Source organism: Lycorma delicatula, chromosome 6, assembly GCF_047948215.1.
Source record: "Lycorma delicatula isolate Av1 chromosome 6, ASM4794821v1, whole genome shotgun sequence".
In the NCBI taxonomy this organism is placed as follows: Eukaryota; Metazoa; Arthropoda; class Insecta; order Hemiptera; family Fulgoridae; genus Lycorma; species Lycorma delicatula.
Window position 1 is genome coordinate 158,785,680 of NC_134460.1, and position 12,326 is coordinate 158,798,005.

A 12,326-nucleotide genomic window follows, 5' to 3' on the forward strand; every position below is an offset into this window, starting at 1 on the left:
ACGGAAACTTTCAAAAGGTTAGTCCATTCTTAATCGCTAGAGAGATTACTAATTGCGCTGGTGGTCCTGTTAAAGAAATCCGGAAGACTTTTAACGGATTGCATGTCGAAACTATCAATGACAGTCAAAGCCAGAAAGTCCAGACATTGAAAAAGATCGGTGAATTTGCGGTATCTGTGCAACCGCATAGCACCCTTAACACATCCAGAGGAGTTGTTATTTGCCGCGATCTTCTAAACTGTACAGAAGAAGAAATAGTACAGGAAATGTCGAGTCAAGGAGTGATTCAGTGTCGCAGACTAACAATGAGAAGAAATAGTGAGGTTCTTCCTTCGGCCTTGCATGTATTGACATTTAATAGGGCTAACCTTCCTGAAAAGGTACGTGCTGGCATACATCGGCTTGATGTAAGTGCATTCATTCCGCAGCCTATGCTATGCTTCAAATGTCAACGTTTCAGACACTGCGCTTTGTGAAGCGCAGGAAATTTGTATATGTGGAATGAAAACACATGAGGGTGATCCATGTAAAGACCCTCCAAGCTGCATTAACTGTAAAGGGCACCATAACTGCCGATCAAGGAACTGCCCAGTATATAAATTGAAAACGGCCATCAGGAAGTTAAAACACTTCAAAAAGTCAGCTATCCTGAAGCGAAGAAAATTGTTAGTCAACGAACACCTCGACCATCGACCACCTATGCAAAAGCAGCTGCTGCCCCTTCCACATCTAAAATTAACGTGGAGCAGTTGCTTAATACGATGGCACCAAGTCTTGCGACAATGATTGAAAGAATCATTAATTCAAAGATTGAGTCGACTCATCGGACAGAACCAGTTAAACATGAGAAGGCTCATTCTCGGACTGATGTTGATATAGGAAACGTGCCAGCGCAGCATAAAAAATTAGCAAAACCTGCGATCATAACACAACCACTTGATGTAATAAATAAAAATCTGAATTTATCTGTAAAAGAGAGAAATATCACTCCGTAGTCTACTCACAAGGCTAAGGAAATTGTGACAAGAGTAGAGGAAAAATCTGAGTCTACGGAAATGGAGGTGCAAGTCATTATTGAGAAATCACCAGACACAGACGATATAAAACCTTTACCAATAGAGCCTCCAAAAGCTCAAAGAACAGCTTCGGTGAGAGCGTCTATTTCAGCTGGACCTAGCACTCCCTTAGAGATCGAATCCAGCTCATCAGCCGCCGAAAGTGCATCGCTTGCTAGTTTAGATTCCATAGCAACGATGCTAACAGCACCAATGAAGCCTTCATCACCTGATGGAAGCCGGAGAACATCATTGGTATCAGAAAAAGTAGAAGATACCATGTCCGAGATCTCAGGCACACTCTCATCAGAAGTAGAGGCCGTTCGAAGGATGGAAAAATGGTGCAAGAAAGGATGGCCAAAAGGAAAGCCTAGGCGGTAAATTTTGGATTTGAAGTTATATCAGAATATAAAATTTTTAACCTTTTTTTCTTTTTAATTTATTCGAAGTGGGACGTGGCTAATGACCAAAGTAGTCGATGCCCCTAAAAACCTCAAAAAAAAAAAAAATTATAACAGGGATTAAATACAAAACAGAATTTAAAGTAATTGTCAAGATTTATTCCCGGGTAGATAAATAATGAAAAGCAGAATTGAGTCCCATTGAAAAAATACATTAGCGTGACCGCTAGTCTTAATACTTTTAACCACTAGTCTTGTATTAACAACAATAGTACAATTGATGAGACAAGTAAAAGTTCTTTACTGCAAATACCTTTGCTGTTCACAAATAAAAGTACCCTAACAATTTATGAATGAAATTTAGTACATTATCTCTTTCACGTATAGTCTTACAGTAACTCACCAAACCATTTCTTGTTTCCATGTACTGGAATTAGTTGTGATATTACCTTAATTACGCTGACTTAGTTCATTAAAAAGTCGCTCCTTCACTGACCTCCTCACAGAACAGTCATGCTGACTGACATCTCACAGACTGATATCATAACATCTTGCTTAGACTGATTTCACAGAACTAATTTCAACTGGTTTTCCCCGAAGTATTTATACTTCTATCATCTTTATCTGCAGACCAGACTCCAGTTGAGCATGAAAACGATTGACCGAGCCCTTTTGTTTCTATACATTCTTAACCTGGGTCCAGTAACTCTTCTCACAGAGGAACATTTGTTTAGGTGTATCAGTAGGCAGTATTACAAAAGATGATTGTTAAACAAACCTTTACCTTTACTAAAAGGGTTCCTTTTAGCTCATATCTGGATTTCTCCCATTATTATATTTTCTACTACTTTCTTCTTAATTGGCAGGAATCCGTTACTCAGATCTGTTATATCGGCCTTGTTACACTATCTATAAAGGATAATTTTATTGAATAAAAAAATGAACAGCTCTTTTATAAAAGCTGTGTAATCCAAATAATCTCTGTTATACTGTGCGTACTGCTGAAGTCAATTTCAAAAGCTCAGCATTATCCATTAACATTTTCAGCAAGATTTTAATGTATCCTGTTCAATGATTTCAATCTCTTCCAACAAGAAATGTCTAAATTAATACATATTGCTGGTTTCATACTGAACACAACTTTTAATTTAACCCACGGAAAAAATCAGGAACAATTTGATACCACATACATGGTTCCATACACTAGTCTCTGTCTAGAAGTTAAGTTCACCATGAAGCAATGGCCTTGTGTGATTGTTCTATATCAATTAAATTACTGTTTTAAAGAAGGTCTTTATTTCAACTTGGTGAGAGTTTTGCAGGAAATTCAATTAATGAGTTATTGCACCCTGAAACATTATTTTCATATGGGTATCACAGTTTGAAGAAGGTTCTCTAATCTACACAAAATCACCAGAACAATCTACTTCTAACTTATAGAGAAACTACCACTTAAATGTTAAATGCAGTCATCTGAAGTCTAATGGGATCCTTTGTGAAGAATTCTGTAGCTCTAAACCTATCAAAATAAAATAATTTCAGGATACTAAAGGAATTTAATTTTCATCCTATGTAATTTTGTGTTAGAAATAGAGTGATAATAAGCACTGATCATTATTCAGGAGTGGTAAACATCTTCACTTAATAAGCAACGTTATACCTAACTGAAAAAATATGGTATCAGATTTACAATTCATGTCAGGATAGCTACTGTGCATAAATTTTTAAAAGAATGCATATCATTTCATGATTTGAGATAAATTTGACCATTTCTTCTATCCTCGTTCTTTCTGATTTCTTTTTCATGAGTTTAATTAAAAGTTGTTGTGTACAATATAAAGCCAGATGTAATGAATTAATTCAAACAACTCAAGGTGGAAGAGATTGAAATCTGAACAGACATATTCAAAACTTTCTGGAAATTTTAATGGGCAAACTTTTGAAATTGACTCCAGCAATGTGCACAATATAACAGTGTATGCACAGAGTACAGAGTGTGTGTACTGAATATAACAGAGATGATTTGGATTACAAATTTTCTATGAAAGAGCTGCTCATTTTCTATTCAATAAAATAATACACTTTATAAATATTACTAAGCCAATTAAGTTTACTAATAAAAATATGTAATTCTTTATTTCTTATTAACTATAAAACTTTTCTGCTCAGCTTGACATAATATTGCGTAGACTACGTGAAAAATTATTTAAAAAGTTGAATACAGTAGTGCTACTCCACTGGATAACTGGTATTAAATCGATTCTTGGATATAGAAATGGCACTAATTTAGTTTTCTTTTATGGTCAACTTCTTTGGGTCAACTTGAATAGTTTTCTTCTATGGCCAGTGCTTGGAAGAACCAGCAAATAAAGTATATCACACTATTTGGATAGCACAGTAATTAATGTTTAAGTAACTAATTACAGAAAACTTTTGATAAAAACTGCAGTATTTTTTTAATTTATTCCTATAAAATGCTTTTATGGAAAAAATTAAACTGCAAAACAGAAAAAAGTATAAAATATCCTAATGAGATTGATGAAAAGAGAAGATATTCATAGAAAAGAAACATAATGAAATTAAATTTATGTATGTTAACTGAACAATACTAGAAGACTTGAATTGTTCCAATAACATTTAGCAGAGACCCAAGAATACGAGTATTAGATTAAGAATAATATAAGAACATTTAACATATAAAATTAAATTCATTTCTACTGTTCAGTTTCAAGACAGTAGAAATGATTGAATCATGGAGGCATAGAATTACCTAAGAGATTCAGGTTGCATTACACAGTAGTACTGCTTTTAGGAATAATTTAATTAAATTTGAAATATCATAATAAAAGCGTACGTAAAGATCAGCTTCATATAACCGTAGCTATCTGTAAAAAACATATTTAGTAAAATAAAAGTTCTTTTCAATTTAAATAGAGAAAGTTAAGATGAAATTTATTTTAGTAAATTAATTTAAATGTATTATAAAAATCCATCTAAATTTTAATATACTGTTAAGTTTATACAAACTTTTAAAATAAATTATCTCAAATGCTAATACAAAATAAAATATAAATTAAAAAACAAAGTACTTCATTTTATAAAAAAAAACGTAGTATGATTGTGTTGGTTAAATTTCATATATTTTCCCCTCAGATCAGAGAATAAAATACCCAATTAAAGTGATTAAATATTAAAAGAATTTTTTTAAATATTTAGCTTATACTTTCAAAGGACCTTTCATAACTAATTAACAGCATCTTCTTCAATAATTTTTTCTCTTGCTTGATGACATCGCCACATAAGCTTGATGCTTGTGTGTGACATATGGAAATGGAAATTTGTAGCGCATGAAAAATACCATGCCTGACCGGGATTCAAAATCAGGATCTCCAGATGAATAACCAAAACGCTACTACTCCAATTTGTAAATGACTTGTTTAATTTTTTGAAAATTCAATTTGTTATGAGTTTTAATTCTACTGTTGAACCAGATTATGAGAATTGGATCAGAAAAAAGTAGATGTGCTGTTTAATTGTAGCAAAAAGAATTATATCCTTAGTATGAGGAAAACTATGGAAAACCTTGATTAAAGTACCATCATGAAATTAATTAGTCAAAATTGTAACTAATGTATCTTTTAGTATGATTTTGCCTATGATGTTTGATGATGATATTAATTTAAAAATATAAATCTTTATTTACCAAACTAAACTTTATAATAAAACATTTTTGTTATTAATGTGAGTGTTATTTTCTGCCCTTCCTAGCATTGTCCCTCTAACTTCGTAGTTCATGTGTTTTAGAGTACCTCCATTCTCAAAACTACTTTTAGCACTGAGTTTTTCAGTTGATATTGTCAAATAAATAGATATGTTAAGCTCCTCCTACTCCCTATCCCTACATTATGATTATTTCTGCTTTGTCCCTCCTGCTTTAGAGCAGTTAGATTAGTTCAAGAAATTGTGTAACCGTAGCGGTTATACAATTTCTTGAACTAATCTTTCTGATTCTTTATTTTAACAATTTAAAATTTCTAAAAATTACAATGGCTTGAGTGTTTATTTTTTATGTCCTGTCCTTTTAATTTTAGATTAGGACAGGAAATAATAGACAAATAAACACTCAATTTGATGTAATATTTAAAACTGTTAAAATAAAAAAATAAGAGAATGGAGGTACTCTGAAATGCATCAACTACAACATTAGAATGACAATGATACGAAGGACAGAAAATAAATTCAAATCAGTTATGATAATTCCAACAGAAATGTGAAAAATATTGAGAAAATTTAAAAACATTTTCAATCTTTCCTGCTAACCTCAGTGACTTATGTTACTGTTATCACATTCGTGCTATCTTATTTTACTAGTCTGATATATATAATTATTTTAAATTAAACTGACACATATAGAATCTGTTAAGAAAGTGCTGGATTTGAATTGAATCCGTTGATTTAATATATTATATATATATTTCATGTGTATTTAGCAATAACATTAGCTGATACCAGTGTGAAAACACCAATAACGCTGTTTATATGTAAACAGTATGAAACCAGCTGTGAAAACAGCAGCGATGGGATGGTCACAAAACTAACTTAAAATATTTTGAAATACGTTATTAAAAATGTTTTATCACAAAATTTTGTTCAGTTTGAAAAGTTTATACACTTAAATTGGTGGAATGGTTAATTCTTTGCATGATGCACATTTGTTGGACTTTGTACTTTTTGTACTTTGTTGAAGAGAGGTTGGAAAAACTAAGACAAGTTGTATTGGATTCCTCATGTTGAGGGATTTTCTATACTCCCAACGAGTCTCAGGAAAGGAGACTTTCTGTTCTGTACATATCTTTATTATAGCGTTTTCTTCCTTATCAAGGGAGCATTCCTGAGACCTTGCTGAGTGTGAAACTTTACAAATAATTCATTTTTCTTCCACAACATCATTAAGTCCCGTACAACCACAATGTGCACATACTAGTTCCTTTGTGCAACCATCTTTGTAATGACAAAAACCCTAGCATCGAAAGCAGCATCTTGGATTTGGTATATACAATCGCACATGGATAGATACCAATTCTTATTTGCTCAGAAACAGTTGGAGTCGAAAAGGTTAGGATAAATGAGAATGTTGGCACATTAAATTCTCCTTTCTGATGATCCTCTGAACAGTCGAAACAGACTGCGGTGGTAGCTTCATGTATTTCTGATAGTTCAATATCAGTCAAGTCATGGCAGAAGATCACTCCCTTGCTGGAATTCAGTTTATTGTGGTACTCCACTATTACTTTGTCCTTTACTTTATATCTAAGGGCTAGGAGCTTCCATTATTTTGAGGTCATTATTATTAACCTCAATCAGAAGAATGCCACTCCTAAGCTTTTTAATGGATTTTGGTGAGCCATAAGCTACTTTGATGCACTTATTTATTAGAAATGGAGAAACTTTAGTAAAGGAATTACCTTCCTCTTTATAGCTAACCACAAGGAAACAACATTTCATATTTTACCTCTCTCTATTACATGTCTTGTTTCTTTATCATTTGTCACATATTTGGCTGACAAGGTCGATCAAAGCCTTTTTAAACTCCCGGGTTTGTTGGTATTTTCAAGTGGACCAACAACCACTGAAGGATTAGAGATTGGGACTGACATACAGTTCCAAAGAGTACTAGCGATACAACAGACCACTCCAGCAAAGCGTCCTTGTTCTAGAGCTAGGGCTGCATACAACTGGGTTCATCCTAGTGTCCAAAGGATATTGTCTGAGATTCACTAGGTAGAGTCATCCACCCATCGACACAATGTTTTCCCACTTGGGTTACGGTTGCATTTCATAAGGTGTTGCAACAACACCAAGTGTAAGTGTAAAAAGAAACAGTGTAAGATTTTGTTGTGTTGCAGCATAAGTGTGTATGTTGTAATCTGTGTAGTGTTTGTGTATGGTGTAAAAAGTTCAGCAGTTCAGTGTGTAGTACGAAGAAAAGCTGCATAGGCTAAGCGGTCTAAGAGCTATCTCCCAAAGTCTTAAAGAGTAATACTTCCAGTCAGGGGGTTATAATGTTGGATAAATTAATAAATATATAGTATATTCATTAAAAAAAAGAAAAAAAAAACATTATGTTCCATGACTAATATTACAGGGTAAAAATACGACAAGTACATAAGGTAGTACAAATTAGAATGTTATAGTAATTCAATAACAAGAGAGTGATGATAACATGAAAGAATGAAAGATAGTTCATTGTTTTACTTAAAATATATCTGATAAGAGAAAAGCGATAAATGCATGTATTATATGATGATCTACTAAAACCCCTTAATTATCTCACACCTCTTTTCTGTAAACATTCTTGTCAGATGATAATTCCCACCATATGTTATCAACATAATTTAAATTTATAATTAAAAATTTAATGATACAATAACAGAATTTATTACCTCATGAGTACCCCATCGACCATCTTCAACTCGAACTAGCTCATATGTAAATCCAAGTTCTTCAGCAAATTTCTCAAGAAGATCAACACAGAAACCAGAACAGCACTGATAAAATGTACCATTACGATGAGCTGTTGGTAGATCGACTCTAAAAGCAAATAAAACAAAAAGAAAAATAATTTATCATCATGGCAGAAGTAAATTTACAGTCGAACAACTTCGCAACTTTAATATTCAACCTTTCGCAAAAAAATGTTTTTTTTTTTTTTTTTATAAAACTGTTAATGTTGAATAATGACACTGAGTGAACCAATTTTCCATATAAGGAAAGCATTTTCACCACTTATCAATATGATTGTGTCCTCTTAATCCCTCTAATTCATAAAGCACTGGGGATTGCTTTATGAATTCTAAGCCTTTTGTTATGTTATTTTCTGTCATGGTGATGATTTTAATTTAAAATTTAAAGCTTTTGTAATAACAAGATTGTAAAAAATGTTTACAATTTTTAAAATTGTTAAAATTTTTACAATTTTTAAAATTGTTAAAATTTTAAAAATTTGTAAACAAATTTCAAAAATTTGTTAGATTAAAAAATTTTTGGGATCAATTGTAAAAAAAAGAAAATTTCTTTACAATTTATTCCAACTTGTGTCAAAACAATTTCAGTTATTTTTGCAACAAACAGTTTCTGGTGCTGCTTTGTTCATATCATATCAGCTGATGTTACTGCTGGGGGATTGCTTTTTTAATTAGGCAAGTACATATTAAGAACGTGCTCAAAAAATTATGTATTGTTTGAATTGTGTCTGTTCATTTAGCAAATCATTGTTGTACGTTTTTATTTAATTATATATTTTATAGTATTAATTATGTTAAAATGCTGCCTTTTTTGTGTATTTGTAATAAATAAAGATTTTCATAGATGTATGCTTTTTAAAAAAAAAGTGGTTAGAATGAACACTTAAAAATCTTCCACAGAAGCATGGAGTCAACATTTGATAACTACCTGAGATACACATCACAAATCCATTGACATTGACACTGACAATAACCATAAATATTATATATATATAATGTTTATGGTATTATCTATAGCCTATATATATAGGCTACACATAATACAATAGGAAAGGTCTACATCTCTATTTTTAAGTACTACTTTTAAGTGAATAATACAATAGTTTTACACAAAACATTTACACTTACATTTAGAAACAAAACTAGTCGAAAAACGTTTAATCAGTTAATTAGCAACAATAAAGAAAACATTTTTGTATTGTTCTAAGAAAATGCCTTTTTAATGTTAAAAGAAAAGTTTTAAAACCTTGAATAACAAGAAATCAGACTTGGAAATTATAAATACATTTAAAGAACCAAAAGACAATAAAAATACAAAAAATTAATTAAATTATAAATTTATTGTCTGTATTTCTTTATAAATATTGAAATTATGCGAGATACATAATACGTACGTATGTACAGGCGTTGAAATCTGAAACCGAAATTTTTCGCGATCACATACTTCCTTTACTTCGTACAAGGAAGTAAAGAACTACTTGATCAGTCGAAACTCAATTTTTACCCGTTTCTATTTAACAGATAAAATATATAATAAAACTATCTTTTCCATCTCTAAAAATCTCTAATATATATATATATATATATATATATATATGGAGTAGTGGAGATCTGCCGGTTAGGCACAAACTAAATGAACTGAATTAATGAATTATGAACTGTGAGTGTCTATCGTTATGTGAGCTGAGTTTGAACTGAATGATTGTAAACATCTAAAAATCAATTTCTAGATTTTTGAAATTCCGAGTTGCAAGAGTTAAAATTTTTGAATTTTTTTGAAACCCTGATATTTTTTTATTTCTCGTTAACAAATGAAGAAATCAACCTGATTTTTGGTCAGTGTAATCTTCATGTCAATAAACCAATTTCTAAATCTGTGACGTTCGACCTTGAACGTGGACGAAGAAAGGTAAAAAAAAATCTTCAACGACTGTAAATTTTCCCAATCCCGAGACTATAGTAAACGAGATATTCAGTAAATTTTTGCTTGTAAATACTCTTCAGATAAATATTTAAAAAATCATTTTGTGTTTTTTAAATTCCGATCTTTTTAAGGGATGCGAAGGTCAGTTTATTTTTTAAGGGTCTTGGCTCAACCAACACAGCCACTGTCAGCTTTGCTGTATCTGCCTCCGGTTACCTGACTTAAAATAAAAAGATTGACCGCTACGGGAAACGCAAGTAACCATGTAGAGCGGGCGAAGCTGCGACGGGGAGCTAGTATAATAATATACATCGCTTCAAGAACGGGTAAAGCCCTGCATTTGCCAGAATTTAAAGAAGGGAAACCGTAATAAAACTGATCAGGCCAGCATAACAAATAAATCTTAAATAAAAAAATAAATTTAATTCAAGTGTATATTAATTATTTAGAATATAAACAAACGAAATATGTAATGTTAAGGTTAATACATAAAGTTATTTTATGTAAAAAGATGTTAATGAAAATTGAGTATATATTTATGAACACATTGAGAAGTGAAGATGGATGCAGAAAATTCAGGTTTTTATAAAATTAATTAATTATTATTATTATTTGTCGCTCCTCTTACAGAATAACAATATTGTTTTTGCAAGAGAAAATATTTAATTGTATTTTAAATTAATTCGAGGGAAAAGTTCTATATATATATACTCAGTATACTTAGTATTGAATCGGATGCAAAAAATTCCTAAAAATGCTACACATAAACATCAGAAAAATTATTTGTAAATCAAGTAGAAACAAGACAATACAAAAATATGAATGATAAAATTAAAATTTTATACATAACACGTAAAAATGAGAAACTCAAAACGACTGAATTTGATAACAATTGCATATTAAACGAACTGCCACAACACAGTTCTAATATATTTGTCGACGAACTAAAGAAATTTTATTTAAGAATATTAAAAGAGTTTTCCTAATTACTTCAGAAGAAATTAAGTTCATCGCAGTGTTATCTGCAGCCACCATTGATGCAGAAACTGACTGCAGTTGGGAAAAACATTTTCTGGAAGCAGATTTCCAACTAGTTATTTGTTATTCCTAAAAAAATTTATTTAATATATAAATTTAAATCGAACCTTTTCATTCCGAATATGATTCAATTTTTTTTTTTAATTTCTTTAAAAATAATTCCTTTTGTACCATAGAGATAAAATATTAAGGCATAATATATTAATTTATATTAATATGATATCTTAAGCTTAAGTTAATCGGGTAACTTGGTTTTACTACAGTAGCTTTACTTTACAAAAGAAAGAGTTAAAATCAGTAAGTATTGCTTAGGTGTTAATGCTTTTGTAAGCATAGTTTATTTTTAAAAACCGTAAAGGTAGAAATACGCTATAAAGTAAACGTACAAGTACGTAGATCGTTGTTATATACAGTAAGTTTTCATCCCGTAACATCTACCTTAGCTTGAATCGCTCTCCGCACATCTAGAGTAAGGTCCGATGGTTTACTGAGGTCGAGTTGATTTAGATTAGGATTTGTTTACCGCACTATCCATCTTCCTCGAATGACGTAATAAGATCGATCCTGGATTTAAGAAAGATGTGTAATATGCGTACATATATACTTATTCAATATAATAATAATAATAATAATAATAATAATAATAAACATATAGATAATATAATAAATATTATCATAATATTAATTATTAATATTTATATTAGCCGGTCAGGGCTCTCTTCGCTCATCGTCTAGCCAACCGTCTAGCCAAGGGGTTCCGCCCCCTGTACCCCGCAGTGTTCTTTTCTCTCATAGTTGTGAGAATGATACTGATAAATAACAATTAAAAGTATTCAGGTTTTATAGAAACCTGAAAAAAAACCTAAATTACAGAAGACAGATAGTAGCGACTACGATAAATTAAGGACACACACCTTTGACAAGGAAAAATTCACAACATATTTTTATTGTCAAGGTGACAAAAATAAAACAATAACAATAAAAAGATTAACTTTTCTTTAATGAATATTTTTAATTGAAAACTTGACCTCCCCAAGGAGCTAGTTGGTTAAATCTACAGCTTAAAACCTTCCTTGGTATAACACAAATACATCCTGCAAATTTGAAAGCTAACGATCGGTTGGTTCTCACATGATGCAAGAACATTGTTTGTATGTTCAACAAACAAACAATTTTATCTTATTGTACATACATATATAAAAGATATTCAAATTTATATAATCTAATAAATCTAATCTCTATGTGTGGGTGTAAATGTGTGCCCTCATGAGCATTCCTTATAATGTGCAAAAAGGACGGTAAAGAAAAATTAGGAAAAAAATTAAATAAATGTACGGAAAAATATTAAATCCTTTGTGATGGATTATCACCTCATACAACACTA

General features: G+C 31.1%; 1 protein-coding gene across 1 annotated transcript in view; it reads right to left on the reverse strand.

The window, feature by feature from the left end:
* The window catches only part of Nmdar2 (glutamate ionotropic receptor NMDA type subunit 2), a 694,511-nt gene that overhangs the window by 89,510 nt on the left and 592,675 nt on the right, over positions 1-12,326 (reverse strand). The window contains exon 8 of the mRNA XM_075369831.1: positions 7,900-8,047. Within this exon, the coding sequence (XP_075225946.1) occupies positions 7,900-8,047 (148 nt within the window). The remainder of the gene's footprint in view (positions 1-7,899; positions 8,048-12,326) is intronic.